The sequence below is a fragment of the Pleurodeles waltl genome, chromosome 6, assembly GCF_031143425.1.
Source record: "Pleurodeles waltl isolate 20211129_DDA chromosome 6, aPleWal1.hap1.20221129, whole genome shotgun sequence".
Classification (NCBI taxonomy): domain Eukaryota; kingdom Metazoa; phylum Chordata; class Amphibia; order Caudata; family Salamandridae; genus Pleurodeles; species Pleurodeles waltl.
In genome coordinates this window covers 55994266-56015985 of record NC_090445.1, presented here as the reverse complement: position 1 = coordinate 56015985, position 21720 = coordinate 55994266, and the positions used below count along the sequence as shown (strand labels likewise).

Genomic DNA, 21720 nt, shown 5'->3' with positions numbered 1-21720 from the left:
TAGAAACGGGCGTTACCTTCCTAATTGCGAGTCGCAGTGCGATGTAGGATTTTTTTGTGACCGTGAATGCGCAGTTAGCACCAATTTAAATTGGTGCTAACCCATTCGCAAATGGGAAGTGGTCACCATGGGACCCCTTCCCCTTTGTGAATGGTAGCGAAAATATTTTTTCAGAGGAGGCAGTGGTCCCACCCTGTGTCTCACCAATAAATAATCCATTATTCCGAGTAGCTAAACCAGACCATTTGTACAGAAAGTCTTAGACTGCAGACATTTAACAGTCCTACACCCACATATGCTATACAAAACTCACATAGCACAGCAGTAATGAACAACATAGTGCATAAAAAATATAAAGCAATACTGGATATTTCCAATGTTTTTTTTTCTGCCACAATATAGCATCTGAGAGTAGAGACTTAACATGTTTCAGCGCACTAGGCTCCCAGACAAAAATTCTGTTGTTTAACTCAGGGGTACAAGAACAGTCCTGGACTGTTCGCTGCTCGTGTGACTTCAATATTGCACGACATAGACCCTGAAGCATTGTCCTATGTAGATGATATATATCTTACGGATGTTGAATTACTGCAATATCTAAGATGGGTAGCCCGCATTGTTGTGGGATTTCCCAAGTTCAGCTACAAATTCAATTTTAAAAAAAAACAAAAACTGCCTTCGTTAGCTTCCTGTTTCTGGGATATGAGCTATCGACTGAAGGAAAGAGCCTAGCACCACAAGTCTTGGAAAAATGTGCACAGTTACAACCACCAAATATAATCAAGAAACTCCAATCGCTATTGGGTTTTCTAAATTTTGGCAGAACTTACATTCCTGATTATGCATCATGCATAAAACCTCTATATGACTTAATACGTCTTGATTTTACAAGTAAATTGTGGACAGTTGGAACACACACGTATTCTCAGAGCTTTGCAAACAGACATGCTTGCAGCACAACACCTCCACACAAGGGACAACAAAACACATTTGGTCATCAGAGTAATTGCTGGTGCCATTGGTTTCACCTATGTAACTTTCAACGAGGGTGAGACAGCCCCGATTGGATACAAATCACATTTATATTCACCAGCAGAACAACGATTTACTCCCACTGAGAAAACTCTCACTGCTGTCCAGATGGCCTTCATTAAAGAAAGACCACTAGCCCAAGGCAAACGCATTATTGTTGTCTCACCAATCCCAGCCCTTGGGGCTGTTACCAAAGCCAGCAGTCCAAACGCTAAGGCATTGCATCCACGCTGGATCCAATGGCAACGTCTTTGACAGCCACTGATGTTGACTATTTCTTTGACCCGAAATTACAAACTCATGAATTTTTGCAAAATGATCTAAAATACCCAGTTCCAGCAAATACACTGCCTATTGATCAATATCAAAGAGTCATGTATACCAATGTCTCAGCACAACCTGCTGTAGGTACCAAACATCAATACTCCGCTGCGTGCGCAGTCGTGAGTGGCTACATGGAAGGTAGCAAATTCAATCCACAGCATACTTTCACGCAAACCCTAGGGGATTGCACTGCACAGCTAGCAGAGTTAAAAGCTCTGGTAATGGCACTGTAATATACGGATCCTACACAGCTAACACTGATAGTTTGCGACTCATATTACTGCATCCAGTGAATACCTGCATTACTGGCACCAGAATGGGTTCAGACAGTCTAAATGCAACACCATGAAACACAGACGTCTGTGGGGTAAAATAGCGGATCTGAAGGAAACTCTACCAAATTTCCATGTTGTACATACACTTGGACACCAGAGCGTTGGGATACAAATTGCTGGAAATACATTTGCTGATGAAGCCCCAAAATCAGCAGTAGCTACAGCTGCTGTGGCTGCAGTAACCCTCTCAGGTGCGAAACTGGACGAGGATTTCCAGGCTGCCGTGAAAGCTACGGCCTAGGGCACGCCATATTCAAAAGCATTTCCTGCTAAATATTCCTACCAAATGGGAGGCTACCTAGATGCCGAAGTAACAATACCAGGCTTGGGGGTTCGCGTAATTCCCAATAAAAATATAAGATCGGAGTTGCTTAAAGCAGTGCACGAGGGGGTAGCATCTGCCCATGCTGGTGTGGCGGCTACAATATAATTGTTGCAAGCACGCTATTGGTGGCCAGGACTGTACAAACAGACCAAGCAGTATGTCCTTTGCTGTGACATCTGCCAACAAATCAAAGGTCCCACCGTCAAATGCCCACTGCAGACACCCCTCTTAATTTCAAACAAACTATTGCAATGTGTGTACTTGGATCATTGTGGTCCCCTAACACCGGATAGTGCATACAAATAAATTTTAGTCGCTGTTGACTCCTGCTCCAGATTTCTATGGGTGTGGCCACAATGCTCGGCTGACGCTCGGACTGTCATTAAGGATCTGCGAGTCTTTATCGGCACATATGCATTTGCTGCTTTCCACTCGGACCAGGGCCCTGCTTTTGTACCAAGGGCATTCAGGGACACCATGGCTTCGTTAGGGGTCCAACTCCATTACTCGTCTCCATTTCATCCTGAGGAAAATAGTGTTGTGGAGCGAGAAAACCGTGATTTAAAGCAATCTTTGATAGCCAGAGTTATAGGTATGGGTCGTAGTTGGCTTAACCACCTGCATGGAGTCCAGAGAGCAATTAATAATCTGCCTAGAAGGTCCTGGGGGGGCCGTACTTCATATGAGTGCCTGTTCGAAACCAGAATGTATGTTCCAGATCTTGATGGTCCTGGCGTGGAGGCGGCAGAAACACCTTTTGACATAAATGAACGTGTCACTGTCTTGATGGAATTACAACAGTTCCGTGATGACAACGCTTCTGCCAATATCTCCTCCACAGGAATTAAGGATGTGCCAATAACACCTACCAGCAGGATTCCTAAGGTTGCGGAAAGGTTGCTGTGAAAAAAGAGTTTGGTCCTTCTTATCGTGCACGGGTCCCAGTACTGGGGATACACAGTATCAGAACTGTCATTCTACCACCATTGGCTGGTGCTAAAGAAAATCGCTCTGTATCTTTTGACACTGTCAAGTTACACCAATTGGCCGATCCTGCACAGCAGACCAAGAGGAGCAGCCAGTAGTACCCGAATCCCTCTCACTACTGGTCAAGAAGTCCCTCTACAAGTTATGAGCATTAACGCTGATACCTCTCTGAGCTTGGGGAGGTTGGAAAATGATCTTGCATTGGTTTCACTAACTTCTGTTTCAACAGACAACAGAGAAATAATTGATCAACTTGACACAGTTTCAAAACAGATGGATAGCGTCATTTACTTTGAACCACCATGGGTGACCCCTACCGACTATTCCTTTATAAATATGTTTTTGCACAAACTGCTTCTGGATACTTTGCAGACGTCAATGACCCTTTCTCTGACTCATTCGCCTCTTCCACACCTGAACTATCAAGAGCACGTAAGCTGATAAACTGGCTTAAAGTAAATTACTTTATTTTCCCATGGAACTATCTATGGCTTTCTTTGACTTTACCAGCTCTCCTCCTTTGGATTGTTTTTGTCATAAAATTTTTCTTGTTAATAAATGGTCATTTTCTTCCTGAAAGAATAACAGTTGAACTGGTGGATGAGGTCCTAAAACCCCATTTTTCTTCTCACAAGGTCTCCAGAGACTTGTCCTTCGTGAATATTTCCGCTGTACCAATTCCTCATGAGATTGTTTGGGATCAAGTAACATTTGATATATATATATATGGCCCCACGGAGGTCATTCAAATACCACATGTGTTTAAACTTTCAATGAACAATGTAATACTACCTGGAGTTGTTTCTGATTACTGGGATGTGAAAACAGTTGATTCTATGATGACTGTATTACAGTATTATACTGTATTTGAAAGTGAAGATGTTTATCAGTTCAAAGAGAATTATGGAGATATGTTTTGCTATAGTTATTATGGGCACCACCTAATCCAGAGCACGTACCTTAAAAACTATTTATAATTATACACAATGGTAACATTGTACGATTTGCAAAAATATATAAATGCAACTGAAGATCAGCTCGATGAATGGGTCCAGTATGGTACATTTAATGTTTCACCGTCATGTCCTGGCGGATGATTATTGTGGCCAGTCGATAACAATGGGTGTCATAAACGGTTTATAAACTCCACTGGGGGCTTTAGAACTAATAGGCCTGACCCTCGCTATGTGTCATCCGAACATGCAGGTATAGTAGCAACATATAGTGTAGGCAAACTATGCCAGCAATGGTTGAAGAGCGCCTCACTAGATGGCCCCAAAAGACAACTCAGAAAGTGCTTCTTATACAAAGTTTATAATGAGATTTTGAAGCTTTCCCAACAAGAAGCTGCTGCCCGGTTAAAGCAAATAGACCAGGAATATTAACAGAAGGCATTAGCTGTTGTAGATAACAGAATTAATACACTGTCTGACCGGATATATACACTAATTAACATTGTTTCCTCTGCAATAGACGTTATACAGAGTGATATGTCCTCTTTATATCTTGGACAGAATCAGCTAAGGTCTATTATGCAGTTGGGTTGGACACTTCAAACACTGAAGGCAGGTCGCGTTCCCTGGCAACATGTTAGCATAAGGGACATATTTTCTACATTTAATTTAACGCGTCAACAACTACTAATGGCAAAAAAGAAGCAACTTTTGTCATGCTTAACATCGAGAAATTAGAAAAATTGCTTGTTACTGTGGCTGAACTACCACCTGCTGAGTGGTTAATACACGGGGTCATTAATCTGCCTATTTCAACACTTCAGTTCACATTCTGTTTAAAACACATTCCAGTAGGCAGATATGAAAGGCTGGGAGATAGCTGCATCCATGAGGTGTGGGAGCTGCCCTTCTCGAACAAATGTCTCAGTGGCATGAAAGAGGTCTTTCTTAGCGGTAGTGAATGCGAGACTTCTGTCAACCATTTGATGATTTGTAAACAGGTGTCCTTGCACGGGGCATGTAACGCTTCGGCAGCAAACTTGGCTTGTTATCTGAAAGGAGTTCCAGTCACCTTGATTAGACCTGTGTTCCAGGTGCTTTCAAATGGCAGCCATGTTCTCCTCAATAGTGAAGACTGTTGTGGGATGAGGGCCGGAATAGTTTGTTGTTTCGTTCTCTAAGATTGTTACATGCTGCGGGAATGTACTTTTCCCTCCTATAGGACAAACAGAAGTAGCTGAGATTTGGTCCCATATTGCTACTTCTAATGTGAATTTTGACAAGTTGAGCAGACTCGAGGCTTTATTGTTTCAAAAACATGTGACGCTCACATCCGCGAGCGAGACCTACGCACTCCAGGTGGCAAAGTCATCGGCAGAGATACAGTCCCTTTTAAGTACCAACTTTCCAAGACACTTTGGTAAACTTGTGGGATGAATATTTAATGCGTCCAGTAATGCTGGAATAGCAAGATTTTTTTAAGGCTGTTGGTTCTTGTTTCATTCACACCTTCTCTTCTATTTTCGGTTTGATAACATTAGCCATCCACTCAATATTCTCCAGTGTTTTCGGGGGATTTCCGATAACTTTGGCTATAATAGGTGCCATTTTGCTATTGCTACTTTTTCTGCGCAATGGCTGCCCGCTGCAATCCGGAGGAATGAAATCGCTCCCACCGGCCCAGCTGTGTCCTGAAAGCATGATGCATTACTTCGGAGCAACACTCCTGGAGCAATTGGAGTGTGACTGGTCTTTGTCATTCAGACCGGTTCTTCATTGTGTGCAGCCTTTGTTTCGATGCCTCTGGTGTTCATTTGAGCATGTGCTGGAAGTTTGTCTTTCTACGCAGCGCTTGCTTTCATTGGATGCTGATCTGTTGATGTTCTCGCTGAGGGTGCATTACCGGACATGCGCATTGAGGGTGCGTTTGCTACGGGAAGCTACTTATGAGTTGCCCTTCATAGAGGATGCGGCTCTCAACTCATTATTGGGCACACCACGGAATGCCGCTGCCTCAGCTGACGCTTAGGCTTTGGAACACGAATGCTCTGTGGTTTTTCCTGGAGATGAGGTTTTAATTTTATCATCTGCCGAAGTGGAGGATCTCCTGTCTTCGATTATCCCGTATTCAATCGGCAATTCTCAAAATTACTCTGATTCTTTAATTCAGCACCTTATTACGCCACATGTTAACATTTCTCTAAATTGTCCTTTTATATACTCGCATGTCTTTTTTAACTTGTCATTATTGGCATTTATTTTATTTTTTTAGGTAATTTTTTTTAGCATATCTTTAGGCTTAGAACCACCTTTTATACCGACAAGGAGAGGGTGTTGTGTAGCCATTTTAGCTATAGCTTCATGCACATTATTTTAACACACTAGGCCTGCAGCTGTGCACTTTAACCTAGAGATGTTTTAGTCAGCTTCATTTATTAACAATAGCCCCATTGTTTTATTTCTCACTATCTAGCTGTTCCTTGCCTAGACCAGCACTGTGTTCTTAAATAAGACTTTCTTTTTTTCACTCTGTGCTTTTCTCAAGGCTGCGCAAGATATGTTGCCGGTAAAACGTGGTAACGCTTAGGTCTCTGGTGTTCATAGAAATAAACACATTCTTACATAGGGACATTCTTCTCAGAACATCTGCTGTTTTATTATAAAAGCACTTCCTTGTCCCAAACACGTTAGAGGGAGATTCAGCCAGATGACCACGACTGTATGCTGATTGCTGCATGTTCCGCTGCAGCTGCCTATGCAGATTTCAGGCCTTTGCTCAGGTATGGGGGATGATGTCTTCCCAGGGGAACCTGAAGGGCAGATCTAGAGCATAACATGCTGTGCTCTAATATAGCCTAGGAATTAGTACATTCATTCTAGTGACAATATGGTAGCATTATTTTTATGACTCTCCTAGTCACAATTGTAATCCTTTTATGCTGTATCATCCTAGTTATTGCAGTACATGCTTCAGTATCTTAAAATGCAGTTGCTTCATTAAAATCTTATTGAAACATATACTGCCTCTGATGGTCCTTGTACATGTGAGACTAATGTAAATGAGAGAAACGGAGATGATCGGAGTGACCACGATTTCCCTGCTGAGGAGTCAATTGTCATGCGCTTGGCTGCCCAATCATCCTTGCCCTTAAGTGGAAATGAGGCACTGCTAGTTAGCCGGAGCAAAACCCGGATTTAGAGCAACAGGTGTCACCTGCAGTGGGTTAGACTCAGTTGTCCCAGTTCTGCTGCTCAAAATCCAGTAGTTTCATTAGAATAATGAGAGACTACACAACAAGACCAAACATGACATGCATCAGTAATACCCTGCTACGCAAGCCGTTGTCAGAACATCACACAGGTTACTAGTACTCTGCAAAAGTAAGCAGTAGTCAGGTAAACATGTAGGTTACTGGTATGCAATACAACCAGTAGTCAGGTTGAAAGTATTATCAAGAATGCACATGTCAGAATAAACATATTATCATGAATGCCAAAACATAGGCCCTCATTACGAGTGTGGCGGTCTCTGCTTTGCAGACAGTGAACATTGCGAGCTGCTGGTGCACCCTGCAGGCTACAGCATTGCAGCCAGCTCAATTACAATGCTGTAGCCTGTTTCTCTGTAGGCCAGTAGGTGGAAACTCAGGTTTCCGACCGCTGACCTGACGGTAAGCTCTTAATGACTCCAGCGGCAAGGTTGCCCCGTAGGCTGGGGCCACCCTGTCTGGAGTTTGGCGGATGGGCTTTCCCGTCCGCCAAACTCAAAATAGGGCCCATATTCATGAATGCACATCCAAGAGAAACATTACCAGAAATGGCAGAAATCCCAGGCACAGCCTCCTACTGCATCATATACCGATCCTGAAAGTATGCACATAACTCCCAACCTGGTGAGCAATATTGCCTACCTCAGATCATAAGACCAAAGGTAGACTCAGTGGGGGCCCAGTAATGCAGAATAGGCAGAAATACTGTAGGGAAATGCAAAACGTGGGACCATCATCCAGAACACCTTCTACCAAAAAAGTCACAGTGCCTCCACACTTCCCTTCCAAATGATATGGTGAGGGCAAGACCTATACGTCAGGTTCAGGGGCTCCTGTGTTTCCACCAACTTGATGACAGTGGCAAAATCAGAGCTGGCCTGACTGGATCCTCCGGGGAGGATACCTGCCCGAGTGGCCAACTGGGGAAATCATAAAGGGGCCTCTCGGGCCAAGGTCAGTTTCCACGCAGAGGCCTCTGTTTTTCCTCTCCGCTGTCGAGGCCACCTCTCCCTGCAGCCGCTCTCCATAGTGACCGGAGGGCCACAGGGGATGAGCCAGCACATGGCTCCAGTAGCTATTCACCTTCTCCCCTTTTTGCTACCCAGAGGCCGCTCGGGCTCCTGGGTGGCCCTCACCAGCAGTGGGGGGTGGCAGAGGGAAGTCCATTGGCCAGAAGAGAGTGGTTCTTATGGCTGGGCTTCTTCCGCCTGCTGGCATGAGTGTGCATCCCCCAGAGTCACTTCCAGCAGTCCATGTCCGCCAGACTAGGAGGGGGTACTCCGCTACACTGGGGCTTCCCTTGGCTCCCAGACCCTCCAGCACAGGCGTTTGCACTTGACAAGGTGCGCAGGATTCCCAGAGAGCAAAGTTGTCACCCCGGGGCTGCCGGCACTGAAGGAGGTTCCTGCTTGTCCCCGGGGGTACCACATAGTGTGCCTCATCGTCCAAGGACCGCAGGGTGGAAACAATTTGGTACTCTTGGTGATGCAGCAAGAAGAAACAGTAGCACTCACCAGGTGCTACGTGAAAACATTATGCAGGGCTCACCACAGCTCCAACCACAGGGTAAACAGGGACGCTGTCCTCGCGCTCCTGATCCTCCAAGCACAGCGCTCCACAAACCACTTTTCACACACTGGGTTCAATAAAGCACTCTTCAGGCGCTCCACAGGTGACATGGGATACTCCACTGGTGCCCATGAAAGGAGGATGGCACCAAATTCAGTCCAAAATAGCGAATTAAAAAAAAAAAATGCAAAAGCTCTTTTTAATTATTTTTGTGTCTTTTCTTTTCTTTCTGTGAGCAAAGCAAAAACAAGCATCAGCATTCCTTTTCAAAATCATTGTAGTTATTTACAAAGTACTCATTCTTCTAGAAAGTTAATCAAGATTTTCTACTTGCACATGTTCAAATCACTACGAAAAGTTCAAATGTCTCTAATAATAGACCATCTGGTAATCATTGATTAGCACTTCCATCAAATAATGTCTCTGTTCATCATGAGTCGATGAGATTTAAAAGTTTAGTTCTCAAGCAATTTCAAGTTCCAAAGTGTTCAGCTGAATTTGAATTGTCAACACAAGACAATGAACTCCTTCCCCCAGTCATCAGCTGCGTTATAAGTCATTTATGGAGCGGGGTATTTTCAACTGGGCACTCTTTTTCTTTTTGATCTCCTTACTACACGATCTTCACTGTCACTTTGATCAACTTCTTCAGTTACATCAGCAAAAGTAGGAGGCACATTTACTAATGGGTCTGCACTTTTCGAGGGCCATTGGTCTCCAACCACAATTTGTTTCTCAGGCACAACTCTGATTTCAGCTGCTGGAGTTTCCAGGGCTTAGGTCGCAGCACTGTTCTTGTTGTGGTTGAGCAGGAGCTTCTTCAACCTGATGAGACAAAGAGCGAACCACATCAGCTAGTCCCTTGCAATAATCCAGCACGAAGTCATCTGTAATGTTAACAGGTGCATTTGCAGGTACAGCTGGCACCCTCATAGCACGCCCCCTAATGATCTCTGAAGGGACAATCTTGTCCTTCTTTCGGGTGTGCTGCAAATTCTTATCAGGACAAGAGGCAATACATCTAGCCATTTCAGCGTTGTAAATTCACACACTTTTGCCAGTCGAGGTTTCAAATTTCGATTCAGCTGCTCAACTAATCCTGAGGCTTCTGGTCTGGAACTGTAGTGCAATCTTTGCTCAGCTCATAATGCCACACACAACAGTTTTATGATCTCATTATTGAAATGACTTCCTCGGTCTGATTCCAGATAAGTCGGAAGTCTGAATCGAGGTATCCATTCCCTCAAAAGCAGCTTTGCAACTGTAAGGCTGTCATTTCTATGAGTTGGGTAGGCCTCAATACAATGTGAGAAGAGACACCACCACCACCAAAACAATCCATTCCACACAGGAATTTCAATTAAATCAAGTTGCATTCTGTTGAAAGGACGTCCTGACCTACATATGTGACTCAGGTTGACCACAGTGCGTTGCTCTACATTCATTTGTTGACATTTTACACATCTGTGACACACTGCTTCTGCACCCAATCTGAATTAGGGATTGTACCATGTTTGTCTGAATGTTCTGATCTTTGCATCTCTGCCTATGTGTGCTTGTCCATGACAGTACCTAGCCATCGGGGGCTACAAGCTATTGGGTAACACTATTGCCCTCACTGCAAACCCAAACATCATCCTCATCTCTCTGAACACAACCTGCTCTACTCCAACCCCTTTGTTCTTCTTCTGTCACTTCTTCTTGCAACCTTTTGACTTCTTTCCAAGTATCAATTGCTGCCATAAAGAAACTTTGATTTATCTGAGTGGTGCTGCTTCCATCACTCTATTCCTCACTAAAGTATGTGCCATGGAGAGCACAATAACATGCCACTTCGTCAGCATAGGCATTGCCTAACGAGATGTGCTACACAATTAACAACTGCAATTCTTACCGGCAACTGTAATGCTTTCAATAATTAGTAAACCCTGTCACTGTTTCAGATAGGTGATCCAGAAGCCTCCTTGGAACCACAACTGTCACTTTAAGCTGTTCTGAAGCACAGCATGATCTAGTAGGAACAACCAATTCGGCTACTTGGGCAGAAAAGACTCCTTGAAGCCATGAAACTTCTATCACCCCTAAGACATTACAAACAACATAACCAGCTCTTAGAGTTCCAACAGTATCTCTTAAACAGGAATCATCAAAGACCATGACCTAGTTATTTCCATCTAGTTGGGTATCTTGAATATCGGGTCATATCGGGTCATGGTATTGTGCACAATTCAGTCACACCGAGACAGTCATGCTCTACCTCATTCTTGCGCTCATTTACAATGTCAACAGTAATTGGTAAAAGCATTGCCACATTCAGGACATTGCATCTTTTGATGTTAACATTGTGGGATCCCAAAATAACCTGCTCATAGCGAGTTAAACATACATGGGTAAGGTGCTGGGTCTTTGTTCGGGTCAAAAGAACTTCAACAGAATGGGGCACAAAAACATTCAGGGGATGACCCATGACAATGCCTTAGCATTATCCAGTGCTGACACCCACGACGCAACAGCTTTTAAACAGCCACGCAATTCAGCAGCTACGGGATCAAGTGTGGTTGAAAAATAAGCCAAAGGCCTCTGGCACCTCCATGTAACTGCATCAAAACAGAAAGCGCACAACCATCTCTTTTGCACCAAAACAAGAATATACATGGGGGTCTTGGCACAGGCTTCCTCTAAGCTCAGAGAAGGCTTTCATGCATGCGTCATCAAATGGTACTAGATCAGACACATCCTTCTGTGTCAGCTTTAGTAAAGTTTTGGACTAAAAGAAAAAAATTGGGAATCCACAAAAAAATTGGGAATCCACTGGCAGCAGTAGCCAGTCATTCCCAAAAACATTCTGACATCTCTCTGTGTCACTGGTGGGTTCATCTGCATGATTACTGAAATTCTCTTTTGGGACACCTCCCTAGCACCCTTCTTTGTGATGACCTAAGTATTTCACTTCTTTTTGACAAAACTCCAGCTTTGCTGGGGAAACTTGATGTCCTTTTTCTCCTAATTGATTTAACATGGCAAAAGTATCTCTCCTACAGGCTTCAGGTGTGTTTGATGCAATAATCAAAAAATCAATGTACTACACCGAAATGAAAAGGCATTTTAAGGGACTCCACATTCTTTTTCAAAATCCGATTAAAAATTGATGGTGTTTTCCGAAAACCCTTGAAGTGTATGACACTGTGAAAAAACACAGCTTCCGAATTTAAAAGCAATTAAGAGCTGGATGTCCTCATGAAGGAAATGGAGAAAAATGCCTGACACAAGTCAATGACCAAACGCCACTCTGCCTCACAAGGAATCTGGAACAAAATCACTGATGGATTCTGTGCCACAGAACAATATGGAACAACAGTCTCATTCACTTTTCTCAAATCCTGGACTGTGCGGTATTTTCCATTGGGCTTCCACAAACCTAAAATAAGGGAATTGCATGGGCTTCCCAAGATTTCTTTTAGTTTACATTTTCAATTCTGGGAGTTATTCTTTGCAATCACTTCTGGAGTCATATCATAAAGCAGTATCCTCTGCTACACTGCATTTGGCTTCACTGCTATTTTTACTGGCTTGCAACAATCTCTCATAATAGGCATGAATTGAGTCCTTTGTTTCCTGTGCTGTTCTGTCATTCTTTTGCCAATCAACATATTTTGGGGAACATTAGTTTTTCAGGAATTCAATCACTTTATAATATCCTTTCATCACCTCTTCAGACGGCGCATCTGTTACTGGATCTCTCAGTGGTTCATGATCCAGCCAATCAACACTTCTATCACACTCAACCCACAAATCAACTGGAACCACAACGTCAAACAATGTGTTCAAATCCTCCCACAGGCATTTTGAAAGTTTCACAAACTATCTGTCTGCTTATACCACTCTACTGGCTTCTCATTCAATTTTGGGTAATCATTTGTAAATGACAGAATGTCACTTCTGCTCCATGGGACATGTACATAGCCGTCATCTGGAATTTTTCTCATTGGCATACTTTTTACATTGTCATCAGCTTGATTTACTCCAGCGAGAGGAAAATTTTAATTTGCTTTCCTTTGACCTCTTTTCTTAGCCCATCTGCCTTCCCATTTATCTAATGCACTCCATGTTTGCATGTATGTAATTACTTCCTTAATGTGCGTTCTTATTCTGGGTGATCTCATGTTTGCTGTGTCTTTGGTACTGAACTCTAATCTGTAACTTCTTCTTAAGGGTTTTGATTTTTCTAATTCTACCTCATATTTTCTAGCCAATTCTGCTAATTTCTTGGAAGTCAGTTCTGCACGTTGTGTAACCTCTTTGCACATGAAGTTCAATTCATCTTCTTTGTGTGTTTCTAAATGCTCCATCTCAAGCGTTCTCATAATTAATTCATTTAATTCTCAGATTGTAAAACCAATTGATTAACTGCTGCACTGAAAAAAATTGCAAACAGATAATGTTTCTCTGGGGCATGTTTTGTGGGGTACTACAATGGACACTCATAATCTGATGTGGTGTGGGCATGTAAAGAAGTTGGGTTCCCTGAGGGCATCTTGCATCTAATATTTTTCCTGCTTGATTTAACATCTGGTTAGAGTTTGCAATTTGCCTAAGGATCAACGTTTGAATAACAGAAGTTTTCCTCTCCATCTTCAAATTGTTTGAATATACCACAGGCTGACATCCCTGCAGATTCTGATTTCGTTGACTGGGTTGCCTGAAGCATACAATGGAACATCTGGACCTATATTAATGGGAACTGTTAATGCATCGGGTCCAATGTGTCCCGTTTGTTTCTGTAGAATTTGCGTTCCAGTACACTGACCTGTTAAAACAGCACTGAAAGTCTGTCCTGTTTGACCTGGGGGTAGCATTTGACATTTTCTGCACCTGTGTATACATGGGCATAGTCCAATACTGATTAAAATTTCTGCACAGGTGCAGTCACATTAGGTATCTGCACCATCTGGTTCACATTACAACTTTGCATTACCTGATTAGTAACTGGGCTTGTAATGTACTGTGCTGTATTGACAGTCGGAACTGTGGGCACTTGTGTCATTGAGTTTGAAGGTGTACTTGGAACTATCTGAATTGGGCTCTGTGTAACTGGAGCAGTTGGCATAATCAGGGCTACATTCTGCACTGCTTCCTCAACTGAATGATACAGTGGTGGGTGATTCATTAAAAGCTGATTATGTACTCGTCTTCTGAATCACTTTCATGTGTAGCTGTCCTCTTACCCTCCTCTGTTGTCTGCTCTGCTTTAGCTGCCTGTTTCTTTCTTGTTTTAGGTTTTGTACTCCCATCATCTTCCTCTGTGATAGCTGGAAACATTCTCACTCCATCTGGTATCTCAGCTCTCCACATTTCCTGTTATGCATCTCATCTAGCCTCCACTAATGTCTTTCTTTATTCTACTCTCAAATGTTGCCGTTTCTTTTTTGTCTTACATCAAGTTTCCGAATAGCAAGAGCTTTAAATTGTGCAGGCCTTGCAGGAGGCTTCGATTCACACATCATTCCCCTCAAATTGTCTAAAATTCTCAAATTAAAAGTTCCATACCAAGGAAAGGGTAATGGACTTTCAAACTCAGTGATCTTAAACCAATGTTTAACCCATATACATACTGAAACTCCTTTCATTTCTGACACTTTGTAAGCTGGTGTTCCCTCAGGTGCTACATATTCAGCCTCTCTAACTGCAATAAACACATCTCCTATTAGTGCATTTCTTAAAACTTTGAAAATTTTCATTTTTGCACTAAATCAATCAGCAGCAGCAGTCACTTCACAATTGTCTCTCACACAAAATGCACTAAATAAAAAATATTGAGAGCAAGATCAAAAACCAAAACCATGCTGCACACTATGGGTAGGGCTCAAACGCTTTGAAAGCTATACGGGCTACACTTCCGACTGTGTCTTTTGCAATTAAACAAAGAGTGAAACTTGACCAGCAGTTCTCACTCTGGATGATATAGATTCTCTGTAGGCCTTTCAGATTCACCAAATACCAACCACAACTGACACTCACTCAAAGAAAACTAATGGCACTGATAATGGTACTTCATGACAAGTATCTCAATGCAGACAAATTAACCAAGTGTCTTCTACACTTCTGCGTTATCCCAGGCCTCAACGGACCTATCAACAACAACAACCGTGGACAATTATTAAGCACAAAGCGCCACAATCACTTTGAGTAGGGCGACTTCGCGAAACACTTCACAACATCACACTTCACCGCAGTCTTCAAGGAAAAAGCATCACAAGTGCAAATCCCTACTTATGCTTACACAGCACATCACTTGAAGGCACAATGCTGGAACTTCAACAATCTCTGGAACGGACCAGGGATAAGTTATAGAGTAGGCAAAATTTAGACTGGGCAATGACATGTGAACTCCCTATCACTATCTAAAATATGGTTCCCCCTCTTATGGGACAAAACCGTCACTCTGCTACCAAAACTTTCAATGTATTTTCATCCTTCACAGGAATCAAACGCTTCACTGAGGCAACGGACCTTTTGACCCAGAAAGAAGTGTAGTGAACCATACACAATTACTTTAGCACCATCCCAGTAATAAAGACACCATGACAAATGTGGCCACGGAAGGAAATGCCAATCAATGAAACTTTTCAAAGCTTAAGTTTACAACCACAAAGTTAATGTCATGAAAACTGTGGGCTAAACCAAATTATAAAGATTTATCAACATCATAGGCTGCCCAAAGAGGCAAAACAAGTTTAATACAATTAGCATCAACATAATTAAGCATTGAAGAAGAAGAATAAAAACCATTAAGGAAATTATCTGAGACACAGAACCATATCTCAGGTCAGTCTACATTAGCATTTGTCAAGCTCAATAAAGCAGAGAATACAAATTCAGGGCTGGACATGGCTTGTCCCTACAGCGACCTAAATTAGGAGATGCATTTGTGAGGACGGGCTAACACATCAAGGCAAAATAGAAAATTAGACACAAATAAATTAAAAAAGGATATCTCCAGGGCTACAGAATACTAACTAGACACATAAAAAGAGTGTGAGTGTCAGCATTGGAGCTTCTAATCTATAAAAAAGGGACATGTCAATGGAAATGGCAGTCAGCCTAGAGACCTACCTCTCCAAGGGACAGCATTCAAGGATTCTTCATCAACAAAGCAAATAGATCAGCAGCAAATCCAGTCCAAAGCATCATCAGGAAAGGTGCAGAGAGACTACACAGAGTCTAGCGGTCTCAAGAGCCAAGAAAAGACTGACTAAAACCTATGAAGTCCATCAATATTCAAAATGCACATTATCCTCTGATTTGTTGATCCAGTGGTACCAAATCAAGCAAAAAAAGGCATTGTCCAATGAAAATATCTTTGCATTCCAATTTCTTCTCAGGGCTTGCAATATGCTTGCCTCAGTTCCATGCGAATCTGTATGCCAATTGAAGCAAATTGTTTAACTTTAAGCCCACAGGCCTAAATGTTACGTACCAAGGTCACTAAGCTAAAAGCCTCTGTAAAATCGAACAAAAAACCTATTGCTACTCATAGGAACGAAACCTAAAGGAAAAATTCACGTTACAAATAACACTGATTTATCACTTTAAATGACTGCTAATTCAAGCTTTGCATACCTAGTTATGCTAACTCGAGAAATATAAACCACATTAAAATACTTGTTAATAAACCCAATTAATATGCAAACTTGAAAATGAAGCATTAATAATTATACCATCAAAAAGAATAAAGATTTCATTATAAATTGTAAAACTCTTGCATCACGTTCGATATATACACTTTGACATTATTTAAATCTTATTAGTACATTGTTAAATCGGTAGACACAATTTTGACCACGACAAATGAAAACATGAACTCTTTTAAAATACATGTCAGTGCATCTTTCTACATTAGGCTGTTAAACATGAGACATAATTTGTCACCTGTGCTGACATCTGGGTCACTAAAAAAGCTTTATTAAAATTGACGCTGCATCAGATCCAAGAGACAATGTTGCACCCTATAACATTTATATATGTGCATTGAGAACCTGTAGAGAGTGTCCTACATCCTAGAGTAAATAAGTGTGAGTGAGAAAAATGTACTGTGAACGCAGAGGTCATGTACAATATTGTTTTGTAATCGGCAGGTGTGATCAAATGAAAGCCGAGAAACCCCAGGAAGAGGCTGCTGTGGAGCAGACTCTGCAGAGCAGAAAACATGCCTCCCTGGAGGATAAGCTTCTGGAATTAAAAGGTAAATACATAGTTGATTATTAATGAAACCCATCTAAGGGAGAATTGTTTATGCTGGACGGTTGAGTGCAGGGCCAGGGCACCTTTGCATACTATAAAGAATACACTCAAAGGTTAATGTTACAGGAAGTGGTTGTTATGGCCTATACATTATCCTGTTGTTGTGTAGGAGGGTAGTGTAAGGTGTGTGAGTTTGGAATCTATAGAAAGTGAAAGAGAATAAAGTGGTGTGAGATCACAGTTTGAATTGTGCTCCCAATGGAAGGAAAAGAAGCACCAGGAAAGTGTGCTACAGATAGTGTACTGTAGGAACAGGGCCAGTGAGATATCTATGAATTGTTGAGTTGATGAAAGCGTAAACCTATGGCTCATCTGAATCAGCAAAATTCCTACCACCTAACATTTACACACTTCTCCTGATAAAAATGCCTGGGCCTATTACCTGAGACAAGAACAGACCAAACTGTGGACCGTGCTAACACCATATTGACATCATATGGTCACAGTTTTTATCCATTCCTGTCGCAGATGTTAGGCCCAGCCCCACAAGTGGGGATGTTGTGTGCGATATGAACTGAAAGTGAGAATTCAATGTGACACAGTCCAAGTAAGAGTGTACTACAGAGAAAAAAAAACAATGGGCTTAATAAAAATAACACTTAGGTTTTATTACGATGCAAGGAACAGCTCTAAAAAAGCTAAAAGTGAGAAAAATATACAACACACATAACAGGGCAAACTGAAATGTATTTTATTCTCAAAAAGCACAGATAGTAGTAGTAATCCCAGGTACAGAAGGGGACATCTTTGTGTTAGGATGTGCCCTTAAAAAAGGTAAAAGGTCCTCACTAAGAGTGAAGGTAGCCACTGACTGAAGTGGGCCAACACAAAGCCCCATGCTGTATGCTGAGATGGGCAAAAAACAAAAGTGAATGACACAACAATACAGGTATGATCCAGTGGTGCAATTAAGAGGAGTGCGGAGTCCCGATCAGTGGAAGAAAAGGAATGTCACCCCAAAGAGCAACTCTATACCAACTCTATACTGTGGCTGTAGAAGACATTTCCTAAAAAGGTGCCTTCTTTCGGCAAGAAAAGGTTTTCCTTAAGGAACAGGTGAAAGTCAAATTTACATTTTTCAAATGTGTCTGTCAATTTGAAATTGCTGGTGCCCTTCACAATAGAGAATGATGAATCAGAATCTACTGAAGTTGTGACCTTGCCAAAGCTATATGGCACCCACCACAGCATAACAATGTCCATTCCCTTTTTCCCCACTCATTTGGCACAGATTAGGAGCAAGCTGTTTCCTTGCAGTTGTGAGTTTTCATCACAAAAAATGATTTACAGTGCAGGGCATATGGCTCCTCCAGAACGTTCGCTCTTCAAACCCTGTAGGGAATGTTAGGGCATCAGATGTCCATTACCGAACCCCATTGCATCTACCTTTGGTGCCTCTGATCTGAACTTGTCTCCAGTTCATGTGATTCCTGTCAAAACATTCACCCCCAAGCTATTAAAAAGCACCAGGCTAAGTCATTGACAGAAGTCACCTTTTCCACCACTATCACCTCCTACCGTGCCAGTTATGGGACCAACTGTGACTCCTCCTTTACCTGTTCTGGAGAACAGATCTAGAAGAGAGAGCCAGAGACAGCTGGAGGAAGAAGGGTATAGACACAGTATCCATTACATTTTTGGCTCTGATTTTTATTTCCTCAATCTTTAAGCTTATGGTGGTGGCAAACTGGCATACCTGTAATCATCTAGTACATAAAACACTGGCCCTGAAATGAACATGGAATTCCCAGCAGGACTTCTCACCCCAGAGGTAATGTAGCTCCATTCTGTGATCAAGAAAGCTGCAGAGATACAGGGGCTGCAGCTACCAACAGAGGAGGTTCAGGAAAACATCCTCACTGAGGTGCTCTTCCCGACTGTACCCACATCAGAACCCCTTCCGGGCTTTAATGAAGGATTGCTGGATCCTGTATTGACAGCGAAGGAGAAGCCCACCTCTACAGTGATGGGCAACAGGCTGGTAGGGAGGCACAATTGGTGATGCATTGTCAATATTTTTCATTTTGCATAACATATACTAATCTTCACATTAGTCATGCCGAATGCACACCCATTTGCACTCGTCTGCGCCCGTCCATGCCTGACCATGCCCCCTGGTCAGATCATCCACGCCTCCACTCTGCAGCAACTCTCCCCCCGCTCAACCCTGGATGCCCCTTCACTCAAGGACGCCTTACCTCACAGCACAGTAGTACCCTTCTCCTGCGTCCACTGTCACCTCACCTGCAGCACCATACACTTCCCTCAGACCCCCACCTCATCATCTCACAACCTCACCTCAACCAACACCACGACTGATCTTTAGCACACCCATACACGCATGCTCCTAAATACCTGTTTTCTCAACAACAACAAAATAAAAATTTGGGACCTCTTAACAACAGCACTCCAGACATCCTCTTTCTAATAGAAACCTGGATGAACCCCACCTCCGCTCCTAACAAGAAACAAGCAAGATAAAAAATTTCATGCCAGGAACTCCTCCACACACCTGGCGGAGGTCTCACCATCATCCACAAAGACACTCTCAAATGCACAACCACCACTGACCCGGACACCCATTTCATGGAGCACATGCACCTCAACCTGCAAGCAAACAGCTCAATGGTGAAGGGCATTCTAGCTTACAGACCACCTGGCCCTTAAGGCAACTTTACGAACCTCATCTCTGACTTCATCAGTCACCATCAACTCCAATGACTTCCTTATTCTCAGTGACCTCAACTTCCACCTTGAAGACCCCTCTGTCCATTGCGCCTCCAATTTTCTCAAGAATCTATACAGCATGAGACTTTCCTAACTCGTCACAGACCCTACACACAAATCAGGACACACTTTAGATGCAAACCTCATCTCTGGCAACAGCATCAGCTACCGCTCCACCTCACCACTACATGGACCGACCACAACATTAGCCATTTCAATATCACCATGACACAACCCAAAGCTCCCATCAACACCAACCAACCCAGCTTGTGCTACACTTAAAACAAACCCACCCAACACCACCAACAACCAAGCTGAGAACATCACCAACTTCAACCAGTGGCTCTCCAACTGTGCCAACGCTCTTGAACCCATCAAAACTCATACACATTGCAGAACAAACAACTAGGTCTCCTGATACACAAAAGAACTCTGGGACACCAGATCAGCCTACAAGCCTGCCTCAGGCACTACCACCACGTCCTAAGAGTTACGAAGAGAAGATCCATCTTGGGTAGGATTGAAGCCAGTTCCAGCAACAGCTAAGATGTTTGCCATAATCAAGGAATTCACCAACCTCAACGCCTCAACCAACTTCATCAATCTGCAATAACCTTTCAAATTACTTCAGCAACAAAATCGAGGAGATCTACAATAACTTCAAAAAGCAACTGACCCCTGAGAACTTTATCAGCAAACTGTACACCTACCACTCCGACAGACACCTAACCAACTGGAAAACACTCATGAAAATAACACTACCTCAACCGTAAAGACCATTTACTTTGGTCCCCCACAGACACATGCCCACACCATATGTACAACTTTGACCCGTGATCAGCAAATTCTTCACCCACTTCATCCACCCCATTCTTAATCAACCCCTCCTTCGAGTCTGCAACTTTCCAAGAGGAGTGAAAGTGTGTTGGACTCACTGCTTCTCCATCATCTCCTACATCAATGACATCCAGCTCATCCTCTCTATGTCAGAAAAGTCCCCCACAATCAGATCCAACTTCCCCGAATGTATAATCCACTTATCAGAATGGATGAAAACTAACTGTCTGAAACTCAACATGGATAAGACGTAAATTCTGATCTTTGGGAACAAGAACTCCTCCAGAGACTCTATCTGGTGGCCATTAGAGCTCGGTCCAACTCCCATCATCTGCCAACCACGCACACAACCTTGGGATTACATTAGATGATAAACTCAACATGGCTGCACAGGTGAGCACAGTTAGCTCCTCCTGCTTCCACATGTTATGTATCTTAAAATAAAATCTTCAGCAGGATTCCCAAGAGCACCAGACGTACAGTCACTGAAGCACTAATTGCCAGCAGACTTAACTATGGCAATGCACTCTGTCAGAATCCGCAATCTCCTCCTCCACTGTCTTCAGACCATCAGAACGCCTCTGTTAGACTCGTCCTAGATTTCTGTTGGCACACCCACATTATATCTCACCTCTGAGATTTCCACTGGCTGCCGATTCAAACGCCTCACACACAGATACGCGGCACTGCACAACATTAGACCAGCATACCTCAACTGCCACCTCCAATTCTACCAGTGTACCAGACACCTATGCTCTGCCTCTCTCTCTCTTGCACACACCCCACATCTGCAAAAGCAGAACAGGAGGATTATCTTTCACTCAAAAACTTGGAACGTCCTCCCTCTACACTAAAGGGCCTTCTCCTCGCTTCTAGAATCAAGCAAGAAATAAAGACCCGACTCTTCAACTAAGATGAAGCAGACAATATTAACAACTGCTTTAGTGTATGGATTCCCCTCGGGTGATAAGCTGTGCTTTACAAAGCCTGATAACATGACATTACATAACAGTCTCTCAAGACTAGGCAGTCACTTTTGCTCATGCTCAAAGAGTTAGACT

The 21720-nt window shown here is 42.9% G+C and overlaps 1 protein-coding gene across 2 annotated transcripts in view; it reads left to right on the top strand.

Moving 5' to 3' along the window:
• The window catches only part of LOC138299186 (E3 ubiquitin-protein ligase TRIM39-like), a 109951-nt gene that overhangs the window by 38929 nt on the left and 49302 nt on the right, over nucleotides 1-21720 (top strand). For both annotated transcript variants that reach the window (XM_069237281.1, XM_069237283.1), the window contains exon 5: nucleotides 16930-17036. In XM_069237281.1, coding sequence (XP_069093382.1) covers nucleotides 16930-17036 — 107 coding nt within the window. The remainder of the gene's footprint in view (nucleotides 1-16929; nucleotides 17037-21720) is intronic.